General features: G+C 38.1%; 1 protein-coding gene across 1 annotated transcript in view; it reads left to right on the top strand.

Annotated features, from left to right (window-relative positions):
* Positions 1–16,160, top strand: part of LOC134003513 (A disintegrin and metalloproteinase with thrombospondin motifs 14) — a 52,653-nt gene that overhangs the window by 13,044 nt on the left and 23,449 nt on the right. The window contains exons 3-5 of the mRNA XM_062442739.1: positions 4,662–4,818; positions 8,752–8,948; positions 15,919–16,002. Coding sequence (XP_062298723.1) covers positions 4,662–4,818; positions 8,752–8,948; positions 15,919–16,002 — 438 coding nt within the window. The remainder of the gene's footprint in view (positions 1–4,661; positions 4,819–8,751; positions 8,949–15,918; positions 16,003–16,160) is intronic.

Here is a 16,160-nt window from a genome sequence, read left to right as displayed (position 1 = left end):
GACAGGAAGCTCCGTAGACACTTCTCAATGCAACAAATATCTGTTCTACAATGTTGGAGAAAAATGTTATGATTTACAGGTCACAGTGTCTACTTTCAGTATTTTCTTAAAAAGAGACTCTTTTTACTAATCAATTAATCATTTAAACTATAAAATGCAGGAACAACAACAACAACAACAACAACTGACAATGGCACAACATGCCTTGTTCGCTTTAAGAGTCAAAAATCTACAGTGATAATAATCAAACAAAAGCAGCAAAAACTGAAAAGGGCTGGCAATTTTCCGTGACAAATAATATCTGTTTTCATGGAGGTGCAACAACCAGCATTGTCTGGACCTTGAAACTTAGCCCAATACGATGCACAGGTAGTAGGAGAGGCACAAAAAGTGAGTTGTTGGTTTGGTGGCAATCTGGCCCTATTTGTTGTGCTGAATAGAAATCTAATAACCATGACGCAACATCACTCAGCTGCCACTTTGGTTAAATTGTCAACAAGAGCAAACGTCAGTACATGCTGTAAATGCACAGCAATAACAGATTAATGCTTAAAATATAAATAACCATTTTAATTAAACACTGTCCAATCAGTGGATTATTTTAAATCAGCATAAAAAATGACACTAAATGTGGTTAAAGCAGTAACAATAATAAACCAAATATAGCTTGTTCTTATTGAATCTGTTCTTGTTGATGCAGCTGCCTACTGCGGGTACCGTTCATTAAATCCCTGCAACATTTGAAAGCAGCAGGATAAATTGGAAACCTCTGATTCAAGAAGTGCCAAGACTGTGCAAAGTGCCATTCATGCACAGTCAATTGCTGTGTTTATATCAAATTGCCTGAAAATGACACCAGACCACCGCAAAATAACTACACACATCTCAGGCTCCATTATTCCTCGCTATTCTGTCTTCTGTTTATGTAGGATTCAGAAAAGCAGGGCTCATTAGCCCCACTGATCTATAGTTACCTTCGCGCAGTGCTTATCAGCTTTGAGCTGCACATACAGGAATCAAAAGAGCAGGTGCACAATCAGTCCAAATAGGGCCTGTACATACGTGACTGTTTTCAGGTCTCTATCAGCCAATCTAGATATAATATCAATGGCTAAGATTATTGACAATACAGACAGTCATTTTTGAAAATGTCATGACTCTGTGTCCTTTCCCCGACTACTGACAGCAAACCTACCAGCCCAGACTTCCCCATACAGTGTACATATGTTTACACTTGGTTCCTCTGTAGGCCCTTCCAGATGCTGCTGCTCTCTCCCCTCACAGACCCGGCTTGACTTTGCTGAAATAAGAGACCACAGAGGAAGTATTCGAGCATGTCTTACTTGGCATTTCCTGGTCAGGGCTCGACAGATTTTTTCGCTCCTCTTTGCCCTTACTGTCACATGTCCACCCTAAAGTTCAGAGCATTTGTGTTGTTGGGCCCTAGCGATGTTATGCTGAGGATTTTGAGTTTTTTTTAGTCACAATGTTCTCTTTGCTGCACTGTATTTAGATTTCTTTTTGCAGCTGTAAATACACACAATCTTGCCAGAATATTGTTGGTGTGCCCACTTCATGAGTATAATGATAGGCTGGATGGATTTTTTTTTCTCAGTAAGGAATGGAAGTATGAGAATTGCAATTTGTAGAGTGTGGTGTATTCAGACAGCATAGTTTGTTTATTAAGCTTAATGGAAACAACATGGCAACGAAGGAAGAAGGAATGCATTTACTTCAGATTAGTTTGGTCTGTTTTTAAAAGATGCCGCATTCATTTTTGCTTCATTGAGGTCACATTTTGTCAGGTGTTCTGTCTTAATTAGCAATTGTACTGACAAGCAAGTTAACTACTACCTTTTCTGTGTTAGAACATTTTGTCTTAATTAGACTCAAAGTAAAGTGAGCGAGGAGACAAAGAATGACGTACATGACATAAAACAAAGCTCCCTGGATGAATTTGAACAAATGATGTGGCAGTGACACACCACTTGTCCACTAAGATGCCCCACAGATACATTTTTAGCAAATGTGGGTTTCTTCTCTGGACTGTCCTCCCATAGTCCAGGGACATGCCGGTTAGGTTAACTGGTGACTTGAAATTGCTCATAGATGTGAATGTGAAATGTCTACGTGTCAGCCATGTGATGACGAGCTGACCTGTCCTTGTGTCCAGTGTGAACTGGGATCATTTCTGGCACCTTGTAACCCCGCAACCATTGGTAAAAGTAATGGATGGGGGTAAAAGCTTTGTACAAATGCTGATATTGATACATCAGGCTGTAACAAAGAACCACAGTGGATTTAAACCAGAACTCTTTTTTTACTCACTGTTTGGTGGCACAAATGATCTTCTATTGGCACAAAGCAAAAAGATATTTTGCCCCAGTGAATAGATTTTGTTGAACATATATATGGACACTTACATAAGCAATTGTGTGACTTAGGGGGAAAAAGTTTGATACTGTATAAGAATGTATACTCACAATGTGTATGAGAAAGGAGTCTCTTGTAGTGATGAAGCTATGAAGATTTATCACTCGGCCCTGCAGTGCTCCTTTTCTCTCTGGAGCTTTATAGTATTTTTCAATTCACTTTCACTCATTTTTGGCTTAATAAGTTGCTGTTTTCATTAAAAACAGTAAAACAAACACACTATACCTGCCCAGCAACAAACAGCATACCGATTAGCAATTAGTTGGTGAACATAGTGGACCATTTAGCAGCTGAAGAACACGGTATTTCTCTCAAGAGTTGGTGGAGGCTGAAAAGAGAGTACTTTGGAGGATTCCAAATGATGATTCTGTGCAGTTTCTGCTGGATATGTTAAATTAATAACTTCTTGCAAACAAATTTTCAATGCACCCAAGTGACCAAAAATTGCAGGCTGCTCACTATAAATGACTCATAATGCAACATTAACCAGTAGGTTTACAAGCAAACTAACTAATGTTGTGTTTACATAATTGACCAGTATGTAGGCCACATATGTGCACCTCAGACAGTTCGTTTTGTGCAAACATGTTTGCTGGTATGCACAGAGAAACTTTCGGGGAAAAAAACAAAAACTGCATGTGACGTAATTTAGAAAAGAAATGGCCAGCACTCAGAAAATCTCTACTTAACGTAATAACTTGATTACTAATAACAGCATCTGTTGGGCTCCTTGGAATTACCAAAGAAGGACTGCAAACAACATGTTGGCTTTGCACACACAGCTCTCATACTGAGGACTTTCCAAATACAATTGTTGCCTGCACTTATCAATGCGGATTGGTGTAATGCTTTAATCTTAACAACTATAGTATCACTTTAAATACACCAAACTGAGAGTTTGGTAAAAATATCACTTTAATCTGTAATACCTTAAACTGGACTGGTGATACATGCTTGTATTATGATTTTGCAGTGTAATAGTGTATCAGAGCTGGAGATGACTTCCTGTGTGCTGCGTGTAAATATTTACCCTCAGTCACATTAGGTATACACCAAAGAGGCCTTCAACAGAGGATGTTTACTTTATGGAAATCAGTGTGTGCGAATGTGTGGGATCTCTTATATGTTGTGTCAATGTCAATCAGGAAGCTGCATTATCGTAAGTGTGGACGCTGGTAAAGAGATAGTGTTCAGTCTCATTGCTACAGTAATTATGGACCAGATTTTAATGTGTACTGTTCTCTGATTGAACTCATGTCAGGCATCTCTTTGGTTCTTTGTTCAGCACCAGGACATTAAGCTCCTCTTTTCTTCAGTCACAGTCGCATGCAATTTAAAATGTCAAAACACACACTCTCAGGAAATCTAAATATAAAAATCTATATATTTAACTGTTATTTGTGTTGCATTTATGGTGCAATTTTGGTGATATGTAGTGTTTTTTATTTATGGCAATACACAATTCCATAATAATTCTACTGCAGACATAGCAGTTATGTAAATCAGCAATAAATGTCAACTTTTGATGACCATCCTCTGAATCAAAGGGGCTTCTTTCCATGGGGCTATTTTTCACTGATATTCAATAATCACACAGGGGGAAATCCACCCTAGAAGAGGCAGACATCACAATTTTTCCTAACCCATAATTAAATGCAGTCAAAAGAAATTTTGAGTTTTGAAGAAGGGAAGCCAAGAGTGGCTAAGACGCCTATCCTAGTGTGCACAAACCTGTTGTGCACTTAAGAATATTCCTCTGGCCGTGTACTTCCCTTTCAATGAAAGTAGCAAGATCACAGATGTTGTCTGCTAACAGTTTGAAAGGACTATGGCAAGTGTTAGAAATTGCTCATTTTAGTGGAAGACATCAAAAAGTAAATAAAAAACTCAACACAAGCTTTGAATTCTTTGAACATCGCTGATGGATATAGAAGCTTCTAAGAGAATCCCACAGTCTACATTAAAAAGATGAAGCACATGAAGCTGAATTGAGATGTTGCTATTCATCATCTTGTTCAGGGTAAAATCATGGTGACACTCAATAAATCTCAGTGGAGGTCTTGGAGGGCCCCAAATTGTGTCTACCTGCGTCATTCCACACATTCAGCCCTTCATTAAATCTTTTTTTCACAATTGATCAGGCAGGCACACTATAATTACTGGCTCCAGTGGAATTACTGTCCTTTCAAGGCGGAGGGATACACTAATTTGAAGTCCTCTTTTTCCAGTCAGGTCTGATCCGGACTGATAATGGGGAGTTTTTCATTGAGCCCCTCGAGAAGGGCCAGCAGGATGTGGAAGTGAAGGGGCGTGTCCACGTGGTCTACCGCAGATCAGCCATCAAGCGGGAAACGGGCCAGCGCAGGGAGGACCTCCACAATGAAGGTAGGCAGAGAGAGGGAGTGTGACGTCAGTGGAAACAAAATGCCCTGTGCATGTGCATGTGTGTTTTGACTATGTGGGAGTACGTGGGTGTTCACGTGTGAGTAAGTGCACTGGAGCTTAATAATAATAACAAGGACTGCATGATTGTACCATAATAGAATAAAATAGAACAAAGCATCATTGTCCACTGGGGTGAACAATCGTCTTCAGGTCACTAACATGTAAAACAGACACAAAATAATATAATACATGGAAAAACAGAGATTAATTATTGAGCAAAGTGGTTGCTGCTAAACTATATGTAAGGCTCGGGTCAGACATACTTAACATCACAGCTAACCATTTAACAAATGCTGATGAATGCAAATGGGGTTCTTTTCTTGCTGCCATTGATTTCCATTAATTTACCTACTAATACACCTTTCAAACCTGCTTGACTTGTTTAATGCACGAGAGTGCACATCAAGTCTATTATAGTTGTGAGGTAATTGAGAGTCAGGACATCACATCTAGGAGTAGCCTCTGTTCTGCTGTCTTCTATCACTAAATGCAATCTCATAAAGAATTTCTTTCATCCGTCTTTCTGAGAAAATCAAGCATGTTTGCGGTATTCTAAGTATGGCTGCAACTCACTCATTTTCATTATTGATTTGTCTGCCATTTTGTCTATAAAATATCAGAAAACAGAGAGAACGCTCGTTATAATTTCCCAGAGTCAGTGGGTGCGTCATTTAATGGTAAATGGTAAATGGACTGTACTTATATAGCGCCTTTCTAGTCTTTTCGACCACTCAAAGCGCTTTACACTACAACTCATTCACCCCATTCACACACATTCATACACTGATGGCAGGCAGCTACCACGCAGGGTGCCAACCTGTACATCAGGAGGAAGCTAACCATTCACTTGCATTCATACACCGTTGGCACAGCACCGGGAGCAATTAGGGGTTAAGTGTCTTGCCCAAGGACACATCGACATGTAGACTGGAGGAGCCGGGAATCGAACTGCCAATCTTCCAATTGGAGGACGACCACTCTACCTCCTGAGCCACAGCCGCCCGACCAACAGTTGAATACCCAAAAATATTCACTTCACTATCTATTAATGAATATTATATTTACTATCATTACATCTGCGACCTCTGTCTTTGATCTATAGTGCCGAGCTTTACACAGGCATCACACACACACTAGAATCTGTGATGGCCCCCCTGTGCTTTTTTCTACACAGTTGTGAGCTGTTTCACACAGTTATTTTAAGTGTATACAATCAGATTTGTAAAGCAGCAGATATTTTTAGATATATATATATATATATATATATATATATATATATATATATATATATATATATATATATATATATATATATATATATATATATATATAAAATCTCCAAACCTCATCTCCTTTGCATGAATCTAAATAAAATCTGTTGTGTCAAAAGGAGGGTGTTCCCAGTTTATGTATAGACTTATATAGATAATGCAACCTTTTAAATAAAGCACATAAAACATAGAACAGAGACTTTTGATGGAATGCATTTTTGGGTGCAGCACTACACAGATTCAAAGATAGCTTTACATTCATGATTTACACATGAAGAGAAGTGTTTGTCTCCTCTGAAATGTATATTCAACACCAAGTACCCTATAACACATTTTTGGGATGTTGTTTGATACATTTGGGCAGCTGTAGGTTATATTTATATTTGAATGTATGTATATTAACATTACAAAAATTACCATTTTGCTTATATAGGCCACTGCAATAAATTAATATTTGGGGTAGGTCTGCTTTATATTTTTGCCTCCCAGTTAACAGCGTTTCTCCAGAGAGCCAGCTTGAACTCTGTCTGAGCTCATCAAACTGTCTTGGCTAGTATTAGAAGTAACCTGAGCTGGTAAAGTGAGGAATGCTGGGCTCCTGTGGTAGCACAGGGGAGAGGGGAGGAGAGAGGGTGACCATTCCTTGGCAATTAAATGACCCAACACCATTATGAATTCCTTTTTTATTCCTTCCTTGCTACAACAATAGCTTGAGCATCTGGTGAAAGACTCACTATAGTCACTAATCCACTCCGTTTGCCATTGTGTGTAGCGCCACAGGTCTAGAGAAGCTATTATGATTCAGTCATTTATATTTTCCAAGCTTCTGGGTTGTTTTTTTTTTTTTTTTTAGGTTTTTACCATTTTTATCACTACCATACATATATTCTTTTGTATTTACCGGTTATGTACCTCATTAAAGTGATGCAACTGTCTGATGTTGGATATTCATCATATTGTGTAACATCTAAATATTGTTGGCCTTGTTAACCTTTACTATTACGGTTTTTGTTCCTACACAAAATGCTGTGTGTAGCAAGATGTGTTCACATTCCTGTATTTGTATTCTGGTTCAGACTAATCTTACACTTGACTGTTATGAAAGCTTTTCTGTGGTGTTACTTGTCATTGTTGACGTTTGTAGTTTGGTCACATCCCTCTGGGAGAGCTAGCATCCCAATTAAAACAATCTTCCTTAGCATTTTGTGCTCCACCACTCTCATTTACTGTCTCCATGCATGACTAATCTTTATTATGTAAGAATATGTGGTATTTATTAATGACAGTTTTTTTTATTTCCTGTTCATTAAAAATAGTTTAAGTTTTGCAGTAAATTACTTATTATAACCGATGCAAATGAGTTGTCGTCTGGGATGCATTTATCTCTATATCTTTTCTGCTTTACTGTATATGCATTTGTCTTTAATGTATTATAATGTGCTTCTGAAAATACCTTATCCAATGGATTTTACAGTATACGTCAGATAATGTGTCATGTCTCCGTTTGTATCTGGTGGGCTTTAATAACAACTGTATCAAATGTGAAATTATGTGGAGTGGTTTGCACTTGATTGCAATAATTCATAGCTTTGAGCAACATACCAAGCTTTTGAGATACAAGGCAATTTCTGCCAGATGTGTTCAACAAATTCTACTTTATTGTCTCTATTCTCTGTATCGGTTTGTTTATTCTTTTTTGTGTGTTTAGTTGGTAGAACATCCCGCATTTGTAATAAATTTCACTTAAATTTGGCGAGGCATGTTTGCTATTTTCTAATGAACTAGTGCTGAAAATAATTAGTGCATGTGTCTCATAATTGTCTTTTACTATGCATTTTTTCATGCAGATCCAGATGCAGATTAAGAATGACTGAACATTTTGTGATTTGGTGCAGATTTGGCAGTGATTTGCTTTCTCTGAGTGCTTTTTGATTTATTGCAATCAGTAGTTTTTGTCTCACAATGTGCCAATTTAATTTTCAGTTCATGAATGTCATAAACTAAACATGTGAATCATTGTATCTAATTATGTTTTAATCCGACATTACATTTTACCTTGCCAGAGCTATTTCATATCACATTTTCTGCCATGGCCTGAATCTGTAAAATCCAAATTCGCACAATTTACACCTCATAATGGTGTCAAAACAAACACAGTTTTTGATAGAAGATATATCATACATGAATATCACACACAAAAAGCTGCTTAAGTGCTTTATGACATGGATGAATGATCTTTGGAATTGGTGTGACTCAGTTGGGACTCACTGTCTGAATACACATATTATGAATGTTGAATTGCTGAATGTGGGGCAGGGAGGAAATACACTTCTGACTCTGACAGCCAATGATTTATGAGTCTTAGGGGAGTATTTTGTGATCGAGTGACTTAGAATATATAGAGTCCACAGCCCCGTCAATAATCCCAAAGGATTCCTCCAACTCATCCTGAGACTTAAAGACAGAACTTTAAATTTATGTTGGCTTTGACACAGCCGTGTATCACTTTACAGACGCTGAAATAAGAAAATAAATATCATACATGTATCTGATTCCCACCGTCTGTTCATTGACTTGTTTATGTGCTGGTCATATATTGCAGTGGCAGACTTCGGGATCGCAGACCTCCCAGCAGCTCTGGACCTCGTTGAACATAAACTGTCTGAGTCTGAGCGCAAGCGGAGGCACGCGAAGAAAGACGACTACAACATTGAGGTGCTCCTCGCTGTGGACGATTCAGTGGTGCGCTTCCATGGCAAGGAGCATGTGCAGAATTACGTTCTTACACTTATGAACATAGTAAGTTATATTCGGATTCTTTATATAATGCTCATCAAAAGCTCTCCTCTTCTTTCTTTTATGGCAGGGTTGTTGAGTTCTTTATATGTAAAATCCTAGTATAAGATATTAGATCTATATTTTTTCCTCCTTGTCCTCTCTGACATCAGACATTGCCACACTTGTTTCCAGACCCCCACTTTCTCTAGCTGTTTATGGATTACCGAAGAGGTAAAAAAAAGAAACTCTCAGCTCATTCATTATGGGCTCCACCAGCTCCTACCACCATAATCTACTTACTGGACCCAAATCCCCCAAGTCAGATTTTCACAGGGTGCTGGTTTCACTCTGTAACAGTTACCATTTGGACCCTGCATGGTGGTCTGATTAGCTGCACTAGACCAATTAGAAAGTTGACTGGGAGCTGTGCGGGGCAGTCATGGAAACCAGCGCCAGAAGTCCTCTAGCACTGCCCAGTTCTGCTTACAAGGAACGATGTGTTTATATAATTAGGATATTATATTCACATTCCCTCCCCTAATGTCTTCAGCAGGGAGAAATGTCTGATTTTTAATGACCTTGGCTGATTATACTGTGAAGAGGCTGAGTGTGGGAGCGTGCGCCATAATTGTCAGTTCTTGGTGGATAGTACTCCCTGATATGCACTTTAATTCAGATCAATGACAGAAAAAAGTGAATCAGATAGAGTCCCTTAGAATTATAATTGCGTGAACTGTAGAGTAAAAGCAAGCAAAGTTTTAACAAGTGATATATTTCCCTTCATGCTGACTTAAATTTGACAGGAAATTATACAACCTGTAGAGAGAAAGAAGCAGTTTAAACAAACGAGGGTCAAAACTCCTTAGTTCCACTTGTAAGCCACAGGCTTGCTGTGTCTGAAAGAGCTCTGCCCACTCAAATCCCTCTGAATCCCTGCTCCGTGGCTGCAGAATGTGTAGTACCACCTGGAGAAACTCTCCCTGAGGGATTGATTACTGAACATCCTGTCTGCGCGAAGCCAAGGTGACTGCTGAGGTGCCTGCCGCACAATGGCTGTGTTGTTTGAGCACGGACCAGGTTTTGTCCACGTCGATGTGATGCAGTACACAAGCCAGGGACACCTAGCTCCTGCAGCCCACAGCTGCTACTCTCATTTTCAGATACAAAGGTCTGATTCCAGCCCTCTGTGTGCTCCTCCTGGCTTTGTCATTATCCCAGTATACATGGGGTTGGCCCATCCCTCAGAAGGACACACCAAAAAGTTTTGAATGCATTAACCTGAGTACTGTCAGGAATATGTAACTTCAGTGTTCACAAAAGTCATCATAGAATTTTAGGATGCTATTCTTTGATGTTGTCTTAATTTTTCCTCAGCCTCTCTGTTTCAGGTCCAAAATAAACACACGTATATAGGTCAGTATACACAAGTCTAGGAATTTGAGTTTGTAACAAATCTGGGAGAATTTTGGGTCAGTCAAGTATTCTTTACAGCATTTATTGACCTAAAAAGGCTTCTGTGAATGGAATATTTGCTTAAATGCCTTGGGTGTAGCCCTGTGTCCAAGAGCAAATTTGGACTTAAGCCAAGATAGCCTTTCGTCAGTGACAGAGCTTTTGTTCTACATGGTCATAATTTTTACCCAGAGAAAGCAAACTGACACACACTGTTGGGGTTTCAGTAAAGGAGTAGCACTCTGTTATTCTGTCTGGCATATCTGAACCTGCATGAGGATGGATTACTGGCAGAGCCTGAGAGGCCACACGATGCATCTTGGTTTTGAGATTGGACATCAGTGTTTACATAAATGTAAAAATAACAACAATAAAACTGAATTTAGATGCTGGATGTTGAGCTGTAACAAGTGTAGTTAAATAAAGAAAATAAAAACCAGAGATTTCTTGATATGAAACTTCAATTAAAAAAAGAAGAAGAAACCCGAGCTGCTTCTTTGGCAATGAAATTATTTGTTTGTTTATGTATCAGTTTCGCCATATACTGTACATGGACTGTCATCCCTGTAATTGTGTGGATATTTATACTCTCTTGTTTTTATTATGAAGCACAGCAAAACTTAAACAGTGTTTCGTTGCATATGCTTTCATCATCAATAACAAGAGATTAAAGCTTATGGACAGAAATAACATCACAGCTGTTTGGCGCCTCTGCTGTAGAATTAATGAAAACATTGGACTTCACCTCAGGGCTCTTGTGGATTTCACAGCAAGTGCGGTGACACCAATTAATCAATGACTTTTGTCAGATCAGTGTTGCGTGTTAATGACAGGCTGGAAAGTGATCAACAGGCAACTACTAAAAGCAGTTCATGTTGAACTTTTCACCAGCATTGTACAGTAAGGCTTCCTCGTTCATTTGTGTATCTTTTTGGAAACATAAAACGTGTAATATGAGTCAATACGTTGTCTTTATTTCCATAGTATGTTATAGAGCGGTTCTTACAAAGTGCTTTGTGTATACACATAGAACAATTCAATATCAAATCAACATAAAACAGTTGGAGATATGCGTTGTGTAAATTTGAGGCAGTTGAGGACACAAAGATTATCACGATGATGGAGACAAAGCATATAACGTGTTGTATGTAATTTAAATCACCTTAAAATGAATTCTAAAACTAACTGAGAGGCAGGGCTGTTATAAGTGGTTATCAAAATCTTTTCAGCTGCATTTTGCGCAACTTGCAGACCTGCAGTTGCTGAACGAGGTAAATACAGTGTTGTTGTTGAATAGGTGGAGACAAAGTTATAGGTGATATGCTCAACTGTGTTTCTGAGCTTCACTTGTCTGATTTTGACAACATTCCTGAATTGTAGAAACTAGAATTGAGACAGAAAACTTAAAGGAACAGTGAGAAAGGAATCAGCTATCGTGTCTGAAAGAAATTATTTAGTTTCTTTGTACCCAAACCAATAATCTGTCATGCCTGGTTACAGCGTCATTTCAACTCAAATTAATCATGTCCTTTGATGTGCTGGTTGTTTAGGCTCATGGATCAAGAACAGCTTGCTGTCCAAGAGGTATGACTGGACCGTTTACTAGAATGTTTGTCAGTATTTCTTTAGTTAGAAGCCATCTGGTTTTTGATAGAGACACAGCAGATTTATTGTGAAGAGCTCAGGTATCATCAGCATAATATGAGTGACTGAGGTGGAGCGTATATGGAATAGAATAGCATCAAGTATTGAGCCTTATGGGACCACGCACTAAATGAGCGAAGGAATAGACAGAATTGCCAGCAGCCACTTTAAACACCTTGCTGAATAAAAAGGAAGAAAACCAATTTAGAGTAGTTCAACTTGCTGAAAAAAAGGCATCATTAAGGGTATCAAAGGCTACACTGATTGAACCCATTGATATTAGAAGAGTGACAAACACAGTCTGTAAAGATATAAGTTGTGACGTACAACGGAGCTGAGATGGAACTTTGTCAAAGATATTGTTCCCTTCAGCTTTGTCCAACAGTTGCTTGGCAACTGCCTATTTTGAAATTTCTTGTAATTTCAGAGATAGGGCGATACTCAAGGTGAAGTGTTGGTTTCTTAAGTAGATACTTACACCAAACAAAGAGAGAGAGGGACTGACACTGGAAGCCCATTGGGAACGACTCCAAAAAACACTAAAGAATTTGGAAAATACAGACTGATGCATGAGACACAAGCATGAAAAGCTAAATCATATAGAGAAACAGGGCTTTTAAATCTATTCAACAAAAGACTTTTAAATAACCTAACAACCTATAGATGGGAATGACTTGCTAGTTTGTTGAAAGTATCCTAACTTTTCCTAAAATAATGTTGTGTAACACCCCCTATTTTTAAAAATGGTGAAGATGAATCGAGGTAAAAAACATGAACATTTATAGCTATAACTATCACCGTCACAATTAACCTGTATATTAAATACATTTATTTCCAGGCGATTCACATTTAAACACTCTGTTTCTAGGCAACAGCAGTAATTGGAGTGTGTGATATAACGTCAAATCCTAAATAAATTATAAAAACATCAGAGGAGATAAAATAAAACTTTTGCCAAGAGCCTGAAGTGCAGGAAAGTTGTTAGTTCAGTCAAGGTGCTGAAAGTGTAGTGAAAGTGTGTTTGAGGTAAAAGTATTATGTATTGAAATGAAGATAATTTAGCATACTTACAAATGTTAATTGTGTGTAAACCTTGTATTTGATTAATTGATTGTTCATTAATTTTTGTTTTGCTATGTTACTGTACATAGGTCTATTTGGCTTAATTCCCACAATGCCTTACTCTGTTTTCATAAACAGAACACCAAAATAAAAAATTTGTAAGACCTAGGTTAGAAGATCTACGTGGCCTAAAGGTAGAGTAAATAAGGATGCAAAAGTTCAGAAATGTATGAAGGGTCAAGACCATGATATCTAGAAATCTACTCCACACTTTACAGGGAGCAAATGAAGGTAACCAATGATCTCTGGTTAATAGCATTAATTCGATGTTTGCAATGTTATGGAGTTGGAAAAAGCAGGTTTGTATAAGCTTGTTTAATAAAGGGTCAAAGTTCAAATTTTGGTCAAAGATTACAACCATTGAACTTGCTAACCAGGTTGCTTAGAGGTAACATGTAAAGTGAGAAAAGGATGGGACCAAGGTTTGAACCCTGCGGAACAACAAAGTTGTGTATGATAACCTGAAACTTCCTATGCAACCAAGATAGGACAAGAGCCAATTGAGAGCAGAGATACCTACCCAGTCACTTATTTGAACATTCAACCAAGATAGAGTGATCAATAGTATTATAAGCAGCAGTTAAAACAAGCAGGGCCAGGATTTTTCACTCATTGTCAGCCTAAACAAAGATGTCACTTGTCACTGTTAGTAGTGCTATTTCTGTACTATGTTGTTGGCGAAAGCAGTATTGGAATTCATTGAAAATATTGTGTCCTTCACTGAAATCAAGGAGCTGCTGGGTGATGCTTTTTTTTTTTCAAAAGATTTTGGAGATGAATGGTAGTTTTGAAATAGGTCTGTTGTTATTTGGTTGAGTTGGATCAAGGGCAGGTTCATTTTAAAATAGTTTTGGATGCTCGCCATCTTAAAACCATCAGGAACACAGCCAGAGGAGAGAGAGAGATTACTAATGGAGAGTAGGCTAGGGCCCAGGGTAGAAGGGACCTCTTTAAGTAATTTAGTTGTATCTTCAACTTTTTTATTAAATAAGATATGACAGTCATTCATCTTTTGTACAAATGATTCTCAATGGAGAATTTCATTTCCATCCCAGCTTTGGAGATGTTTTAACTGAGTCGTGTAACATTGTCTAAGGGGAAATTAACATGGCATCTTTTTTCAGGATCAGGAGCCCCTCAAATAATCCCACTTCAGAAATCAGAAAATATATAGTTATACTTTTCTATGAATTTGGTGAACTGATCCTTTAATAAAAGTTTTAACTTGGTAGGAAGTTGCAGGAGTAGCTGAGCTGATTTGATAAGTGTGTTAATTCTCAACAAAAAGTGATGGAAACGGAATGACATATTGCATCTTCAGGTAATGACGATGATGATAAATTATGCACAGATGTTGCACAAGCTTTGAACATATGTCATGTTAAATATATGAGTCAGCCACAGGCAGCGTAAATCCACGTGCCTTAAAATGCCAGTTGTAAAACATATGTTTCCTCTCAGAAACAAGTTCAGAAGTCACACAGAGAAATGTCAGGGTGCTTTGTGAGACTAAATTACTGCATGTTTACCAGTTGAGAGTTGCCAGTTTGTTTGGCTTGTTGTTAATTACAATCCATAACCAACATGCCCCAACTAAATGACTTACTGATTTATGGAAAAAGAAATATCCACCCTGTATTTTCCTCTGAACTTTTAGTTATCAACCACAAAGTGAAGCAGTTCATTGGATTTATAGGGTCCCAGAGGAGTGCTGACATTTATACAGCGACCATTTTGATGAAAATAAAACACGCTCAAGTGGAAATTTCAATGGGATTTGAATGGGATCCTAGCTTGGCCCTCAGTTAAGCATCTACATACCACAGCATTATTATAAAGCCAAACAGCAGTTGACACATTTCTGGGTCAGGCTTATTTCCCATTGCATAACTACACTGGTTTTATTGGATGATTGCCAGTGTATTAACACAATATTTCATCACAATTCCAAGGTTGTTGTAAGAGATGAAAAAAAACAACAAACAAACAACTCCCCCCTGGTCAGACAGAGCTACTGCTGGAACCTCAGAAATAAAAATCTGTGGAGGCAGCAACATACAAACATGATTAAGTGTTTTTGTTCTGAGTACCAGTTTAGTTTCAAATAAATGTTAACTTGCTTCAGCTGGCAAATTGATTTCAAGTGAAAACTGAGTTCATTGACTTGATTCTGTGTTACTGATAAAAACTCCCAGCAGCACAAATGACTTCAAACAACATCCATCTTATCTCAAAGCTGCATGCAAGTAAAAATACAGTTTCCAAAACAGCCTGGGTGCTCTTACAGTACTTTTTCTTCTTCTTCTGGTATAAAACTGCAGCTCCACAATGCCGCTCAACAGTTTTTCTGACCTTTTGATGCCAATTGAAGCCTCTGATTTGCTTTGTTAGAGCAGCTGTTATTAGCATCCCTGGTCCTTTTTCAGTACCTACTCACTAATTAACACTCTTAGTTTTGTTGCTCATACTGTATCCATTGGAAACAAGAAACAAGAGATGAACCCATTGAAATATTGTCTACACTAACTTTAGGTTTTCGAATCCCATTTTTCTTGCCACGCACTGATGTCTGACAGTATCTGCTCAGTGTTCATTATCTACCTCAAGGACAGCCATTTGAACGATAGGTGTTATTGGATGGTCCATTTCTCTTCTATTGTACATGATCTACAGGCTACGTATCATACAACATTCTCAATCACCTTCATCAAATGCACTGTGTTATTTTTATCCACCGGAGCAGTGACAGCTTTCATTTCCTTCCTGCTTTCAGGTTGATGAAATCTACCATGATGAATCTTTGGGAACCAACATCAACATTGTCCTTGTCCGCATGATAATGGTCGGGTATCGACAGGTAAGCTATGTCATATATTGTATCTATTTGATATATGTGTATTTCACACAGCTCAAAGCTGAGATATTTGGTGCAGGACAGGTTTCAAACCTGACACATTTTCATATACATGAATCTGGCAGTCCTGTTGAATAATAATATAGCCTACAGATATTACA

The sequence above is a fragment of the Scomber scombrus genome, chromosome 21, assembly GCF_963691925.1.
Source record: "Scomber scombrus chromosome 21, fScoSco1.1, whole genome shotgun sequence".
In the NCBI taxonomy this organism is placed as follows: Eukaryota; Metazoa; Chordata; class Actinopteri; order Scombriformes; family Scombridae; genus Scomber; species Scomber scombrus.
The sequence above is the reverse complement of the archived record's forward strand: the minus strand, read 5'-3'. Positions and strand labels throughout refer to the sequence as shown.